This window comes from Hyperoodon ampullatus, assembly GCF_949752795.1.
Source record: "Hyperoodon ampullatus genome assembly, chromosome: 10".
Lineage (NCBI taxonomy): Eukaryota > Metazoa > Chordata > Mammalia > Artiodactyla > Ziphiidae > Hyperoodon > Hyperoodon ampullatus.
In genome coordinates, this window is record NC_136923.1 from 32,813,561 (window position 1) to 32,831,229 (window position 17,669).

The 17,669-nt window shown below is 45.5% G+C and overlaps 1 protein-coding gene across 1 annotated transcript in view; it reads left to right on the plus strand.

Moving 5' to 3' along the window:
• IL17RD (interleukin 17 receptor D) overlaps nucleotides 1-17,669 on the plus strand; it is a gene marked incomplete at both ends in the record, with an annotated part of 60,197 nt that overhangs the window by 28,270 nt on the left and 14,258 nt on the right. The window contains 2 exons of the mRNA XM_079713528.1: nucleotides 11,226-11,283; nucleotides 16,341-16,466. Coding sequence (XP_079569654.1) covers nucleotides 11,226-11,283; nucleotides 16,341-16,466 — 184 coding nt within the window. The remainder of the gene's footprint in view (nucleotides 1-11,225; nucleotides 11,284-16,340; nucleotides 16,467-17,669) is intronic.

Sequence of the window (17,669 nt, forward strand, 5' to 3'; positions counted from 1 at the left end):
CTTTTCCTCAGTGCTCCTATGACTGACGTGGCTCCATGTCCCACAAAGCCTGACAGCTTGACCTCACATCCACCCAGCTGCTCAGTTTGAAATCATTTTAGCGAGAACCTTTGGACCTTTTAAATTAATTAATTAATTTGGCTGTGCCTCACGGCTTGTAGGATCTTAGTTCTCTGACCAGGGATTGAACCCATGTCCCCTGCAGTGGAAGTGCGGAGTCCTAACCACTGGACTGCCAGGGAATTCCCTTTCTTAAAAGTACCTAATCACTGCTTTTACTTTTTTCTGGTAAGTCTCTGTTTCACCCTAACTTCATGATAAAATGTTACAGGCTTCTAACTGATTTCCACCATATTGCTTTGATTTTGTAAACACTTCTCCATGGGAAGGCTAATGAAGGGACAAGATGCATTGATTTCTTCCTGTTGACAGGTCAAGGAGGAAGGTTATGTGTGCCATTTGCTTGCCTCAACCCCTTGGGGGAGTAGGAATCCGCCACCAGGGCCACTTCATCAGAAAGGAAGTGTGCGCCTACCTGCTGTTCCATTTGCCCTGCCTGCCTCATATGAACTTGCTAATTTACCTCTCTACCAATCTATGCCAGGAGTCCCTGGGGAGGTAGTACAGGGAACTCTTCATTCCTGGGAACTCTGCACTCTCTCCTTCACCCACAGGGAACATTTATATTAATCTGAAATCAACCAAGACATTGATACTTCATTTTTACTTTATTCTTTGCCCTCCTTCCCAGAATGACATTTTAGCTGTTCAAGGAAATAAAAACAAAGCTGACTAGTTTTTGGCAAACACAATTATTTCCTGGCCTAAAATCACACAATGATTTAATTGGTATGTCGTTGTGTGTGTGTTTGCATGTGAGTGCTTTAATGGGAATTCCATGTGGTATCATTGGGAAATTAGGAGAGAGAGTCTTCTGGATTTATTGCTTATAGTTTAAGGGCAGACTGCTGGCTTCCATCCAAGAAGTAGGGAGACTTAAAAGTTGCAGGGACCATTAGCATTGGAATATATCCTTCCGATTACCTACTATTTAAAAATTGGTTTGGCAAAAGGTAAAAATCACAACCGAAGGTGAAATGATTTACTCTTTGAAACTTGTTGGATTCATGTAAATAAACTTGTGGGGGACGTGGCATCATGGAAGTGATAGTGTCCTTTCTCTGCTGTTACCAACATCTAATTTTTGAAGCTTGAATGAGTTTCGGTATGTCTGGAGCAGAAGTCAAAGTCGTAGGTAATTCTTCATTTTGGAAAACTGGAGTTTTATTATTTTTTTTAGCTTAAAAAATTTTTTTAAATTAATTTATTTTTGGCTGCGTTGGGTCTTCATTGCTGCGTGTGGGCTTTCTATCGTTGCGGCGAGCGGGGGCTGCTCATCCTTGTGGTGTGTGGGCTTCTCATTGCAGTGGCTTCTCTTGTTGCGGAGCACGGTCTCTAGGCACGTGGGCTTCAGTAGTTGTGGCGCATGGGCTTCGCTGCTCCGCGGCATGTGGGATCTTCCTGATCGAACCCGTGTCCCCTGCACTGGCAGGTGGATTCTTAACCACTGTGCCACCAGGGAAGTCCCTGGAAAACTGGAGTTTTAGATTATCCTCCATAGTGGTTCTTGAGCAAATATTTAAGAATGTATCCCAAACGTAACCTAATTCTGTGTGCTGACAACAGACACGACAGACAGGAAGAAGCAGTTGAGCAGAAGTGGGAAATTCAGCTGTTTTCTCCATCTTCTGGACACCATGAGTATGTTTCTTCGCATTCAGCAAAGGGGAAAAAAAAAGAATAAGAATTAACCACACTGCAGTTTATTTTTTTAAACAAAATTCAGTACAACTGACTTGATTGCAGATGTGACTGTTGTCACCTGTGATCCGAAAAGTGATAGAAGCACTTAATGGGCTCCTGTGTTTAACAGCAGAAATGGTTGCCTTTTATGCTCCTACTTTCTGAAGTTCATGAGTCCCAACATATCTTGGACAAATTGTTCAATTTCTGAGTTGTAATAAATACTGCCCACAAAGGATAACAAAGTTGAGACATTAATTCGGAGTTTTATTTAAAACTGAGATCTTATTTCCAACCACCTCACGCCCTATTTGAATTTTTTTTTTTTTTGAGGTACGCGGGCCTCTCACTGTTGTGGCCTCTCCTGTTGCGGAGCGTAGGTTCCGGACGCGCAGGCTCAGCGGCCATGGCTCACGGGCCCAGCCGCTCGGCGGCATGTGGGATCTGGGATCTTCCCAGACCGGGGCACGAACCCGTGTCCCCTGCATCAGCAGGAGGACTCCCAACCACTGCGCCACCAGGGAAGCCCTGAATTTTTTTTTAATTGCCAGTTTCCCTTGGGTCACTAAACCACTCCTTCTGTAGACCTGGTGTTAAGCTATCATGCTATCAATAAGGCAGGCAGGTGAGAGTCTGGGTGGATTTCAGGAATGCTGAAACCTCCTGAAGAATTTGCATGCGTACATGTGTGCCACAGCTCTCACCAAATCCTCAATGACATCTGTGTCCCCACAGAAAAAGCTGGGGCCCTCTGTTGGGAGGGATGAGGGGTAAATGAGAGGTTTTTAGTGATGTGGGTTGTAGCTATATAACAACTCACACTCCCCCCATTTTCAGATCTGATCAGTGATATTACTCAAACCTTCAGCACATCCTTGCACCTTGAGACCATCTTGCACTTTAGCCCATGAGCACACGTGAATGGGACACCTGTGCTTACGGGGGGACTGAGCTGAGCGTTGAACAGCCTGGGTCTCACGTTGTCCGAGCGCCGTCATCGTTGTTTGTTTTCACCCTCGTTAAAGCAGGACAAGCAACGCGGCCCCGGTAACCGTCAGGTACTCAGCAAATGCCAGTAACATGCTTGTAGGGGAACGGCTCTGGGAAATCGACGTGGAGACTTAATACTGCTCCCAAGGAACTCAGATTCCCCCACGTGGAGGGAACCAAGACTGTTGAGACTTGCCCTGCAGTGTTTGGTGGGCTGGAGGAGTGGCTGGGGGGAGTGGGGCCGAGAAGCTTGTTCACTTGCTTGTTAACATTTGAGGGTCTTTGACAAAGGAAGTCTAATGTCCTGCCCGTCAGCCGGTGATTGCCCCCCCCCGCCCCGCGTTGTGCACAGGAAGTCAGACACTAATGATGGTAGCAAGGGGACAAAGGCGCCCAGCCCGGGAAGGGCCTAATTGCTGTGTCCGCTCCCAGGCGGCCGGCCTCAAGCTGGTGGGGTTTGGGCAGGATGCGCTAAGTGTTAACACCTGGAGCCACGCTGCTGACTTCCTGGTGCCTTTATTTTTTCACCCTGTGTGGCTGGGCGCACACACACACACTGCAGCTGCATCTCAGGGACATTCTGGGATGTGTTATCTAACAGACTAGGTGGAAGTGTTGGATCCGGAGGTCACAGGGCTGAGGACCAGGAGGCCTGAGTCCCCTCAATCTGCCCAGGGGGCTTGGTGACTGTTGCTTTACCTCTGGGTGAGCTGATTCCCCTCCTTTCCCCCAGGAAATCTGAGAAAGGCCAGAACTTGCAAAGAGGCAGATATGTATCAGAAGGGTCAGTGGAGTTTTGGCTGGGAACATTCTAGTCAGAACTGATGGAAGAATGCTCCTAGGGAAAAGAGGGATGAGGGTCTTTACCACTGTTTTGAGCCAGTTGGGGTCCTAGGGAGGTGGGACTATGGCAGGATCAGGAGTGATGGGAGGCACCTGCCAGCACTCAAGGGGGGTTGTGTTCTGTGTGTGTATATCTGAACCCACACCTGGAGGGGCCGGTTGGAGGGGTTGCATCCCAGGGAAGGGGGGAAGCCAAGATGCACCCCCTCATTTCTATGTGGCGTCTCTGGAATCTTTGTGTCTAAACGTGGCTTTGGACCTGGGGCCTGGAAAGCACTCAGTGGCCTCTGGGAGCTCTGGGAATGCCCCGAAATTGTATAAGAAATGTTTCTGTGGGAAATTGGGTGAGGAATGTTTCTCACAGGATTCTTCTAGGGGTTCTAGAAACCGTTTCCCCTTAACAGCAGAGGGGTCATCAACAATTAAAGGTGAAGACATCCTGCCTTGGCAGGAGCACTGCTGGGATGGCATTAATGGCTCATTTCCGGCAATGGGCAAAGCAGCCTGGGAGCCTGAGCCTGATCCCTCCCGGAGGCAAGCGATGGGGGGTGGCCCTGAGCACAGGTTGACTGACTTGGATTTTTGCAGCCAGAGACAGGAGAGTTTAAGTAACTTATGAAAAGGGGTCTAATGTTGACTTGCTGCTTCCCTCTGTTATTTTAAGGAGGTTTTTCTGTCCAAGACCACCGTGTGGACAGAAATAATAGGCTGACAGAAGGGGTCGCCTTGCTTTATAGTGCAGCCTGTGATGTTTCGATTAGCATTAAAACCTGAAAGGGCAGCCTTCCATAATTTCCAGAGACGTGAAATCCACCTTGAAGGAAGCACATGTGTGGGGCATGCTGGGGACCTGCCTAGCTGGAGGAGGCTAGGTCCCCATGGCAACATCACAATCCCCCATTTCTGCAGGCATTTGTGCTGTAAAAGCAGAATTCCAGATGTGATACAGTATTTGGAGACTCCATCCCGGGGCCTCGGAAGCAGTATTTGAAGTCAGCACAATTCAGTGCACACTCTCTGTGTGGTCCTAAGGCTTTTTATTAGTAGTTTTGTTTTTATCCAAACATTTCCTCTGAGTTTAGGCATAACAATCATGTTTATAGCTCTAAGTTTTCCTCTATTGTCTAATCACTATTTTGCCCTCGCAGGAAGATACTTTCTCGGGCTTTTTTTTTTTTTTTTTTAACATCTTTATTGGAGTATAATTGCTTTACATTGGTGTGTTAGTTTCTGCTTTATAACAAAGTGTCAGTTATACATATACATACGTTCCCATATCTCTTCCCTCTTGCATCTCCCTCCCTCCCACCCTCCCTTATCCCACCCCTCTAGGTGGTCACAAAGCACCGAGCTGATCTCCCTGTGCTATGCGGCTGCTTCCCACTAGCTATCTATTTTACGTTTGGTAGTGTATATATGTCCATGCCTCTCTCTCGCTTTGTCACAGCTTACCCTTCCCCCTCCCCATATCCTCAAGTCCATTCTTCTGGAGCAAAGTCTTCGTAACTACCTTTCACTGCTATGTGAGAGGGAGCCGGTAGCTGATTTGCTAGGTGTGTTCTCAGGTGGTTGGTTGTTTGCTTCCTCTTCATATCCGGTATTTACAGAAGACCAGTTAATCTGTGTCTGTGAGTTGTCTGTGTGTGCTTTTGAAACTGCAGATGGGTTGACTGTTACCTTAAAGATGCCAGTTATTTAACATGAGGTTCTCATTTGTGTGGATGGGAGTGGTGTGTGCAGCAGAGGGGAAAGGTCTGGCTCTCCGTCCAGAGGCATGTTTTATAGCTTGCTTTTAACATTTTGAGAATTGGAAAAATGGAACAATCCTGTCTGTTTGCGAGTATCAGCCATGAGAGAACACACAGCCCAGATCCTTAACAGTCTCATTGGAAAAAGTACTTGGGCTTCTACTTTGTGAAAACCAAGGTGGCTACAGAGCTTTGTTTTGTTTTTAAACACAGGAAAAAAGTTGGCGTGTGTGTGTGTGTGTGTGTTTTGATATCTGGGCTTTAACTGCATATGCATGTTCCAGTGGCAAGGCAATAAGAAAATTATAAAGTCTGCAGCAGGGAAGGATATATTAAAATGTATTAAATTCCGTTTAGGCCACCGCCATGTAGAAAAGTTGCTATCATATTGCAGTACATAAATGTATCGAATCAACACGTTGTACACTTTAAACTTACACAGTGTTATATGTCAATGGTATCTCAATTTTTAAAAAAAGAAAAGAAAAATTACTATCTGAGAAACAACTCATATAAATGCCCTGCCACATCTTTGTCTTTAGTGAATGGATTTCCTTGAGGGGGGGGGGACGCCGTGGAGGAGGGTGGAAGAGTGAAAAGATGCTTAGATGAAAACTAGAGCTTTCAGTTTGATAAGCAGGACACATGGTAACTTGGCATAGGTTGGCTCCATGTTAGAGGTCAGAAACAATTGTCCCTTCAGCTTTCCTTTGGAGAGCGTGAAATTAGGAACATGTGTGTGATGATTAGCATCATGTCAGAGATGAATCATGATTATGGCTTTGGTCTGGTGCACAGGCGATGCTTTGGAGTAGTGATTTCCTACCTCCTCGAGCAAATCTCTCTAATTAACTTAAGATCTCCAGGTCTTTTTGGGCCGACGTGGTAATTGCTGGTGGGAGCCCCCTGGCACTCCTCAAGAGCTTGTGTGTTCCCCACTAGACATCCAAGACCTCACCTCCCCAAAGCAGACAGCTGGCTGGCACCCTACATGTCTGAAGTTGGTTGCTTCTAGATGGAGAGTGAGAGAGAACAGTTCCCGGGAATGTGGAGTGAATATCTTGAGTAGATAGATCCGGGCCCAAGCTGGCTTTGTGATTTATTTTCCTTGTGTTTTGGGTTTGCCAGCATTCTCCTCGGCTTGCATCACCTGGGGCTTCTCTGCCTTTGCTGATTTTTTTTTCTTTTTTTTTTTTAGCTAAAGGTTTGAACTGAAGTAAGTGGGATCTGCCTTCATTTCTGAAACCATGTGAACCTGCACGACTTAAATGGACCCCATGTCCTGCCTCTAGCCCTCATGATGTCCACTGGTCATAGGCAAAAACATCAGTCCCCTTGTGCATTTCAAGCCTCACAGAACTGTCTGCTTTTTAATCTCATTAACACACTGGAAACTCGAAGATGGAGGCAATGTTATGGAAAAGAGGACGTTTGAGTTGCCCACAGTTTGAAGTAGTTACTTGGTCCGTGTGCCTTTAAAAACAAACCATCCTTTCAGTTCTTTCTGACAAATGCTCTTATTTAAATTCTCACCCAATCTCAATTCACTAAAACTTTACTAGCTTTCTGAAAGTTCCTTAATTGATTTGAAAGCAGTCTTGTGTAGGCCTTACTGTTTGGCTTACCTTCCATGGAAAGGGGGCACTATAATTAGCACAGTCCTTTTCAAAATGCATTTTTCCTAAATGGCAGTTAAGCTGTTTTGGAGCTGGATTGAAAATGTTGCTCTGGCAAGTTGGTATCTTCAAATGGCCCAGAATCCCCCAGGGTCCCTCAGGAAATTGGCCATCTGACGCCCCTCATGGTGATGCTGGCAGCTCTGTGTGGGATTCCTGCTCCATGGCTGTCTTTGTGTCCAGGCCTTTGCTTTTTTGCCATATGGGTGGAGCATGGTGTGGGTTTTTGCCTTTTGAATTTTATTTCTTTAGAGCACTTAAGGGTTATCCTCCCCCTCCCCTTTCCAGAGTAAAAGATGTTTTCTCTCTTCTGTCCCCATTTGCTGCTTCCTTCCTTGCTTACCATAGTGTTCACAGCTGAGCTCCAGGCACCTGGGGCTTGCTCCTTAGCTCGCATTGGAACAAATTAAAAGCTGCTGTTAGTGCAGCAAATGGGGGTGGTTAATTAACCAAGAATGTGACACCCTGAGGCTACAGCACTGGCATTTTTTAAGTAACAGGCAATAAGCAAGTATTCTTAATTGTCAGCTCATTAAATATCAAATCGGGTGTAGTAGGTAAAAGCTTGGAATTGTTTCCTGAAGAAACAGCTTCTGAAGCTGTTGACCAGCTTTGTGAGTTGCCTTCTCTGTGTTCTTTTATGGTGGGACCTGATTGTAAGCCCATAAGTCACCTTGTCACACCAAGCTAGGTCCTCCTGGGTTCTCTGGATATATTACCTGGCTTAATTATGCATGTATTCATTCTGACAGAAAACTGATATTTATCGAGGGCTGACTATGTGCTAGGCCCTGGACTGTGGGGACTACCATGGTCACTTTGCCTTGAGTTTCTCCCCATCTGGTTCAACCTGAGTGCTTTGCAGAGATGGAGTCCCTGGGTTGCCCAGTTCCCACGAAGACCAACAGCAGAACACAGTCCTTAGCCTGGTGGTTGGTGCCTTCTGCCACCTTGCCCTGACCTGCACGGCTGCCTCTTCTCCCGCAGTACCCCCAAGGTCTGGATGCTGGAGACATCATACCTGGAGATGCCACTTCCTGTGAGCGTCACCCTGCCTGTCTCATGTGTCCCCTTGTAGCACAACTCTCACCATGTTTATTAGGGCAGGAATCATAACATAACCATTACTGCCTATGAAATAACCGTTTCAGTATGTGCCAGGAGATGTGCAGAGCACTTGATATATGTCAGTCATCTCACATGGTCCCCACACCAATCCTTTCCAGGAAGCTTGATCCAAACACTTTATAGCTCTGGTGAATGAGGCTCAGAAAGGTTGAGAGGCTTGCCTAAGGTCACACAGCTGGAAAGTGGACGATTTGAACACACCTTTGGCAACTCCAAAGCCCATTCTGTTAACCACTCTTTTACTCCAGATAAGCCCCAGAGTAGCCCACAGAAGCCTCTGTCTAGGACGGCAAAATCTCAAGCAGCACCTGTCGTGTTCAGTGTTATGAAGGAGTGGAGTGGAAGAGCGCAGTGACAAGTGATCAGTCTGCCCTCGGTCTGGGAGGGGAGAACGACCGTACAAACCACACGTGTGTGCATGTGTGTGTGTGTGTGAGTGTGTGAGAGACGTTCATCCACGTGGCAACTGAAATTATGTAAGTAATTTGCTTTCAATTGCTGCTGTAATAAAAAATTACCACCAACTTAGTGGCTTAAAACACCACAAATTTATTATCTTACAGTTCTTGACATCAGAATTCCAAAATGAATCCTATGGGGTTAAAATCAAGGTGTTCGCAGGTCTGGCTCCATCTGGAGGCTCTGGGGGAGAATCCGTTCCTTGCCCTTTCCTGCACCTAGAGGCCAGCGGCATTGCTCCTCCATCTTCAAAACCCGTAGCATAGCATCTTTTTTTTTTTTTTTTTTTTTTTTGCGGTACGCAGGCCTCTCACTGTTGTGGCCTCTCCCGTTGCGGAGCACAGGCTCCGGACACGCAGGCTCAGCGGCCATGGCTCACGGGCCAAGCCGCTCCACGGCATGTGGGATCTTCCCGGCCCGGGGCACGAACCCGTGTCCCCTGCATCGGCAGGCGGACTCTCAACCACTGCGCCACCAGGGAAGCCCGCAAGTTGTCTTTTAATAAAAACAGTTGAGGAGATTCACACCCAGTGGAGTGAAGTGGTTTGCCCTTGGTCCCAGCTAGAGGATGAAGGATTAAGGTACTTACCTTGGGCCCTGGATTACATTTTTGTTTCCCTCCCCTGAGACTCCCCTTTCCTCTCCATTCTAGCCCAGTTACCCTTCCCTCTCTTAGCTTCTAGTACATGGTGTCCTTACCCTGGGTTCATCCTTACTGAGGCGCTGCCTGTGGCATTTCATACACTGTATGCTTATTTATGGCTGGCCCTTTCACCCTAGCTGCATAGACCTTGTATGCCATCTACACTGAGAGTTCTTGGAGGGTCAAGGTGTGATTTGAGATTTGTCTGTATGCCCTGCATGTGATCCACATACCCAGTTACTGTTCTTTGAAAGAATGAGCCACTTCGCTCCTGAGGGCAGGGATAGTGGCTGTTTTGTTCACCACTGTACCTAGGATAATGTCTGGCTCATAATAGATGGTGAGTGAATTTATATCCTCGGGGTTTGTATGGGAGGAGAAGGGTGCGGCTTGGGGCACACCCCTTGGGCGTTACTGAGGGATTGTGCGGGTTTTGCATCGTCTCTTTCCTGGTCCCCTGCTGGTCGTGTTGCTCTGGTCATGGCTATCTGTAAGTTGGGCATCCTCCAGTCACACAGACTGTGGCCCCGTCCCTAAGCAGTTATGGAGACATTTAGGGCTTTAATAAGGTAATAACACTTTCCAAAGTGTTTCCATTCAGGTGAGGAATTCTGGAACCTTGTGTATGTGTGGAAGGGAGGATGGGAGGAGGAAAGCTGGAGAAGGAAAGTGAATCAGGAAGAAGGGGAACGGAACCCCAGTAGACCGTGGGGCTAGTGCCCCATGTTGATTTAGATTTTCTGTTACTGCTTATTCCTCACTTTAATTAGAATGATGTGTGTCCATCCTTTTCTGCACAGCTGTGCTTTCCCAAGGTCCATGTTTGTCTGAGCCCAGGGATACAGTTTCAGCGGGTATGCCTGGCTTCAGGATAAGCAGCGTGAACATGCTGGTAGCATATGGATGTGCTGGGGTTGTGGCCTGAGACCCTGGGCTCCATCAGAAGTGTTCTGCACATTGTGTCTTAGTGTAACAATTGCCCATTAAATACCAGACTGCCAGCATATGGTTTTCCCCAACATCCCCCTTGTTGGGTGGAAACTTTAGCTGTGTGTGGTTAGAGTATTTTCCCATCATTTAGCATTTAAGAATTAACATTTTGGGGGAGAATTCTGCAATTAATGCTGAATGGCACATTTGCAGATTATCACAGAAACAGTTAAACCAGTGTCGGGAGATCTTTAGAGGCTCTTTCCCATGATGGATAAAGTGGTGGGTCAGGAAAAGGTGCAGCCAACAGGAGGATTCTGGGGCTCCCTCTGTGGATGCTGTAATTAAAATGGGAGGTCTGGCAGAGTTGTTATCCCTGCTATTAAGAGTACAGATGGCTAAAAGCCACATCCCTAAGAGTTAGAGTTAGACCTTTCAAAGTCTTTTTCTTCTATGATCCACCTTCTATGCTCTAAGCACAGGTATGGAGGCAGTGAAGAATTTTCTCATTAAAAGTAACAGCTTATTCCCACACTCATTCCTGGTCTTGGAAGGAAAAACCTGTTTCCTTAGGCTTGAGGAATTGCCTATCTGTTATGGCTTAATAGGGCTTTTGGACGAGAATGTCTGGTAGGCAATTTTATAACCAATCAGTGCTCAAAGTGGATCCAACTGGAAGGGTTCCAGCTGGCAGCTCATGGTCACTCTCTCCCAATTTTACTGTTAATGAATTATTGTTTAACCCCCAAATGCAGAGCAGCCTGCTGCTATTGTTTTAGGGGAAGTGAGTACTCCTGATCCCTGTGGCCTGGCAGTTAAGAATCTCCTGGGCTAGAGGGAGCTGGGTGGGGGGATGGAGGGGGACACGGAGAGCGTGGATGTTGCTTGGTGACTGGTGTGACCCTGGGTCTCTGCGATCATGTGTGCGTTTTGACTCCGTGGGGAATTTGTGATGGAAAAGCAAATTGGCTTCACTCCTTCTCATGTTCTCCTGTTTTCCCACAGGGAGTGGGGCCGGCCAGCAGAAACAGTGGGCTGCATAACATCACCTTCAGATATGACAGTAAGTGAACGGCTTGACCGCCGAAGAATGGAGCCCTTTCAGTGATCTAAAGCTTCCACAGTCGTGCTTAATCAGGGACACTGCAGGTCCTGGAGTTGAGGGATTTTCTGAACCTGCTCAGGTTTGTCAACAGAGCTAAAGCACCTCAGTCTCAGTTAAGCAACCCAAGTATTTCGGAGCTTGAACGGGTCAGTTGTCCTCTAAAGTGTTGAGAGAAGCTGTGTGTGGAGATCTCCCCTGATTTCCTCAGGACATAGCCATATCCTTAAGAAAAACACAGATGCCTGGAGGGCCCAGCAGGGAAACAGTGAGCGCAGGTACCAGGTGCAGGAGTGGTAGGGACTGTGGCAAACTGGGTCGCCTGCGTCTGGTCTTAGAGGAGCACTGGCTCCTCCATTCCTGATCGGTGTGGTCTTGAGGGATGTTCCCTGAGCACAGCCACATGTGATTTCCAAGAAGAGTGGGAAGTTCGCATTTTTTTTTTAGTATGGACATTTAACATTTTTTTAAAATCAGCATTTATTTAAAATTTTTCACAAACACAAGGTGGGCCGAGTGAATCAATCTCAGATTGGCACAGGGGTCTCCAACTGGCCATCTTTGACTTAGGCCTGGGTTCTCACCTTGTTCCCCACCTGTCCGCTGTGAACTATGGCAGGTGACTCCACTTTGGCAAGCCTCAGTTTTCTCATCATGTGAAATAAAGATTAACTTCTTCCTCAGCGTCATTTTGACACTTAAATGAGGTAATTTTTATAACTGCTCATCTCAGGAGCTAACCTTCCGTGTGCACTCAGTAATTGATATCTATTAATATTAGAAGTCATTCCAACTGGAATTAGAATCCAAGCACCTTTCCGACTGTTTCTCTCAAGGAAGTGTGACTTTTTCTGGCTGAATTGTTTTCTAAGGGCAGGTGGGCGTGCTTTTTCTGATTAAGCATGTAGAACCCGCCTTAGCATCTGCTTTTGTGCCCTAGGAGGTAATTATATAGAATTATGAGCATTTTAGCCTTATCAGCCATAAATTATAAGTAAAAATGTTGACAAGAAGGAGGTTGATTCATATTTAGTGACTTGACATTTGATTCATCTCTTGGAGAGTTATGACTAAGGGCTGTAGGTCACATTGAGGCCTCTGGAATAATCACTGCTAAAGCAGGGTTTTTGAGGTCATGTATGCAATCTAACAATTTTTTTTTTTTTTTTTTTTTTTTTTATAAATTTATTTATTTATTTTTGGCTGTGTTGGGTCTTTGTTTCTGTGCGAGGGCTTTCTCCAGTTGCAGCGAGCGGAGGCCACTCTTCATCGCGGTGCGCGGGCCTCTCACTGTCATGGCCTCTCCCGTTGTGGAGCACAGGCTCCAGACGCGCAGGCTCAGTAGTTGTGGCTCACGGGCTTAGTTGCTCCGCAGCATGTGGGATCTTCCCAGACCAGGGCTCGAACCTGTGTCCCCTGCATTGGCAGGCAGATTCTTAACCACTGCGCCACCAGGGAAGCCCGCAATCTAACAATTTTAAGATGCAAATATGGATGTCAAGTTCATGCCTGCAGTTGCTGACATGGGTACTTTAAGTTAACTGATGAGAACTTACATGGGAAACTCAGACATTTCACATTCATGATGTGTACATGTTCTGGGTAAATGCTATGATGCTAATGAAAGACTTGCAAGTCCATGAGACTTAATTCAGCTAAGTAAAGACATGTGTAAGGGATCTTTCTTTAGGTTAGAAAGTTAATTTCTAATATATGTTCTTGGTCTTGGTAGATCTTGTATTACATTCAAGAGTTCAAAATTTTCCGGTCAGCTGCAAACAAGTATTTGCACCTCTAATTTAATATGGGGTTTTGTGAAAGAGGATCTTTACCTATAAAACTTAGAAGTACCTTATTGTTTTCTTCATGGGACTAGATATTTGGCCCACGTGCCAATGCCTGTCTCTTGGTCATTATTTTCTTTCTAAGTCTTCAGCATTTAGTTAAAATTTAATTCACAACTCGACTCCTGAGACATCTGAAGCTAGGTTGCATTTTGGCCAAATGTCATTTGGGCATAATTTTTTTGTAATCGGAATCCAAAACGTTAGAGTTGCTAATAATTGGATCCAGGCTGTGCAAAAAACTTAGTCATTGTTTTCCATTGAAAAAGATAATTTCTTTCTCCCACAAGGAAGTTCCTGTTATTGCTCTGTTGACTGGTTACTAGTTTGTTTGAAATAGCGAAGAACCAATTACCAAGTTTTCAACAAAAGTATTAAACTACAAATATCTTACTTTTCTATTCCTTTTCCATTTAACGTTACAAAGAAAGAAAATGTCTTGCCTTTAAGTCAAAATCAGCTTTTACAGATCTCCTTGCCTCCTTTCACGTTGCATTTCTTGTTTCTTAGTCATGCTCTGAGTGGGGTAATGCCTGAGTAGGTTGTAATACATTGTCTTAATTTGTAGACTTTATATTTGTATAATTGTATTTACAGAAACCCAGAGAGTGCTGATTTTGGCATTAGGAATGAACAAAGGGAAAAAAATCATGATTTACTCTTGTTCGTGCATCTTTTCCTAAAGCTGTTTGAGTCAAAGGTTTCTGTCATTATAGACCTCAATAAATGAAAATGTTTGTACTTTACTCGTCTGGGGGGATCTTGTCTTTTTTTATACTGGGAAGCTGGTCTCAGCTAGGATTTTTGCAGGCTGAATAGTTCTGATTCAGAACTTAGTTTTTAGTCATATGCTCTGTGCTGGGGATAGAATAGCAAGAGCCCTGTGTGAGCTATCCGAGGTGGCTTTCTGGGCTAGTCACTGGTGGCATTGCAAGCCACCCAGCCGATCACTCTAGCTGCAGTTTCCTTGTTTGTTCAATGTGGGTATTAAAACAGATGTTTCGGAGCGGGCTTCCCTGGTGGCGCAGTGGTTGAGAGTCCGCCTGCCGATGCAGGGGACACGGGTTCGTGCCCCGATCCACGAAGACCCCACGCGCCGCGGCGTGGCTGGGCCCGTGAGCCATGGCCACTGAGCTTGCGCATCCGGAGCCTGTACCCCGCAACGGGAGAGGCCACAACAGTAAGAGGCCCGTGTACCGCAAAACAAAACAAAACAAAAAAAGCAGATGTTTCAACATTTTTTTCCTATTCTAAAGTTCTCTTCTGTACCCAGTGAACACATGTTGAACGCTTTGAGAGTGAATTGTCATCAGAAGTAGAATTTGGTTTTATTAATTATTAACATCTTTTCAAAAGAAGAAATACTGAAATGTAGAGGTGGCTGTTTTTGAAGAAGATGGAGTTTAGAGAAGGGAATATGCCTTCTGTAGGAGTTAGGCAAAAAAGCAGGACACAAAGCAGAGTGAAGGGTGGAGTTTCAGAGAGGAGGGGGGTGCATTTTAGTGCTGTGTGTTGTCCTCTAATAAGAAATTTAAAAAGAAGGAATATTAGGTGCATGTTAAAAGGCTTACAAGCATATCCGTTGGATATTAGCAGTTACTTCTGTGTGGTGGGAGGTTATGGATGACTTTTCCATTTTTTAAAATATTCTGTTGTGATTTTCGAATACCTAGTGAATATTTTTAGTCATAAAAATGGGAAGTGTGTGGTATAGTTTACGGGGAGCAGGGGGACAGGCATACAGCAGACTCACTAAGCTTCTTAGAAAATGCCTCTGAATGCTTCACCCCCAAAACACCCTGACTTCAGAGGGGTAATGAGTAGTTTTGGAATCTGATGGAAGGCCTTTTGCATCATATACTAAAGAAAGTTTTCAAGTTTAATTACTGAAAAGAAATCAAGATAAAGCAGCGTAAGAATTAGGAGTTAGTGTCTGTGATTCTCCATGCACAAGTGGCTGGAACAGCCTGCAGCCATCCTGGGAGGTCCCCCCACCGGGTCTGGCTGGAAGCTTCTGGCAGCTTTTTAGGGATCCTTTTTAGACTTTGAAAGTGTACTTAGCAATACCAGGTGGCACAGCTGCTGCATTGGCAGGTGGCAGTGAGTCATGTCCTCAGACAAAATCAAAGAATCGGTGGTTTTCGTCTTTCGAGCAACGTGGGACTGTTTGGATTTGGGGGGTGTTGTGGGTGTCTTTGATGAGGTGGTGTTTGGGAACAAAGGTTTTACCTTTGACACGCTAGTTAACATTGAAGGTGCTTTGCTTATCACGAAATCAGTTAGTCCCTTTGGCAGGTCCTAATTGGATTCTTTAACAGTCTGGCTGTGAATCACTACCCTACGAATTCACATCCTCCTATGAGTTCCTTTTTCCCAGTCACCTTGCCCTTGAGGTTTCTTCTGAAAATGAACAAACCCCATATTACTTAGCCATTGTTTTGCTTCAGATCACTCTTTAATGCTAAAAACTGATTGAACTGATGTAAATTATTATTGATTTAGGTAAAATGTCATAGCAGTAAAAAATGAATGCCTGATACACATACAAACTCCAGACTTTACATAATCCTCCTACCACTGTCCCAGAATTTAACTCAAGGGGAGGGGGTGGTGTTATAAATAAACCCCACTGCAGCATCTTACAGTTTTCCAAACAGCCAACATTTGATGTCATCTGTGGGCTTTGAGGCACACGTCTTTTTTTAAAAATAATTTCAGGCATATATATATAGTTTAAATTAATTAATTAATTAACCTTTGGCTGTGTTGAGTCTTCATTGCTGCGCACGGGCTTTCTCTAGTTGCGGCGAACAGGGGCTGCTCTTTGTTGTGGTGTGCGGGCTTCTCATTGCGGTGGCTTCTCTTGTTGCGGAGCAAGGGCTTTAGGCACGCAGGCTTCAGTAGTTGTGGCATGTGGGCTCAGTAGTTGTGGCGCATGGGCTTAGGTGCTCCGTGTCATGTGGGATCTTCCTGGACCAGGGATCGAACCCGTGTCCCCTGCACTGGCAGGCGGATTCTTAACCACCGTGCCACCAGGGAAGTCCCTAGGCACACATCTTTAGACAGAATAGATTTGGCTAACTCCGAACATGCCCTGCGTAATTTGAGAAGATGAACACGGAGAGAATAAATAAATGTTTAAATATAACTGTTCTCATTCTCCCAACTCTCTAGACTGCACCACTTACTTGAATCCAGTGGGGAAGCACGTGATTGCCGATGCCCAGAACATCACCATCAGTCAGTATGCTTGCCACGATCAAGTGGCAGTCACCATTCTTTGGTCCCCAGGAGCCCTCGGTAAGTGGTCGAAATGGAGTCCACCATGGTGGCTGGTGCCCAGGACAGGGGTCCCAAGCGTGGTGGCCTCCAGGGCCAGGTGGGTCTTGATATGAGCATAGCTTAGGTGTGCCTCGGCACAGACACACTTGCTACTTGGTTGTATACACTTGCTGCACATGCATGCAGCTTCATGTTGTGCCCATGGCTCGTCTTTTGTTCCCTTGGCTGTTATTGAGAGAGATGTGGGTTTATAAAATAATAGTGTGAGAGTGATAAATGGCACTGAGGCCTTGGCCTATGTGTCTCAGCAGGAGTTGGGGGGACGGGTGGCCTATCCAAGGATATAATGGCTTCAGTATCCAGCATCAGTGATTTCTGTGGCCACAAGGAGATGTGTGGGCCCAGCATTGGCACATTGTGTGTGTTTTCAGGAAAACGCCAGTTTTCATGAGAAACCATGAAATCAACAATTTTTAATGTTGGCAACGAATTGAATTTTTATTTAAATTGTGTGGGCTGAAAAAAAGCAAACTAAAACAAACCAAGAGAAAAGAGCAAACCCACATTATCTGGCCAGATCCAGGTTAGGGTTCCATCTGCTTGTCCTCTTTACTGAATTGATGACACACAGGAGAGGATGTGGTGGTTGAGTATGGAACCTGGGGAGGGCCCATTTGTTCAAATGGGCCTGGGTTTGAACCCAGAATCTACCTTTCAAAAGAAGCATTTAAATCTGGCTGAGCCCCAGCTTCCCCATCTGTAAAGTGTACATGACTGCCTCTTGATTTGTTGTAAGACTTAGAGACAAAGAGTGGATATATGTATAACTGATGCACTTTGCTCTACAGCAGAAACTAGCACAACATTGTAAATCAACTATACTCCAATAAAAGTTAAAAAAAAACAAACCAAAAACAAATATTGAGGGTGGAAATGTAAAATGGCACAACCACTTTGGAAAACGTTTTTGTATTTTCCTAAACAGTTAAACATGCATTACCACATGATCCAGCCATTTGACTACTATTTACCCAGGAGAAAGGAAAGCATATGTCCATACAAAGACTTGTACACAAACATTCATAGCAGCTTTGTTTTTAATTGTCCAAAACTGGAAACAACCTGAATGTCCATCAGCACATGAACCGATACACAAACTGTGGTACATTCATACAGTGGAACACTACCCAGCAATGAAAAGGAGTGGAACAGTGATATACC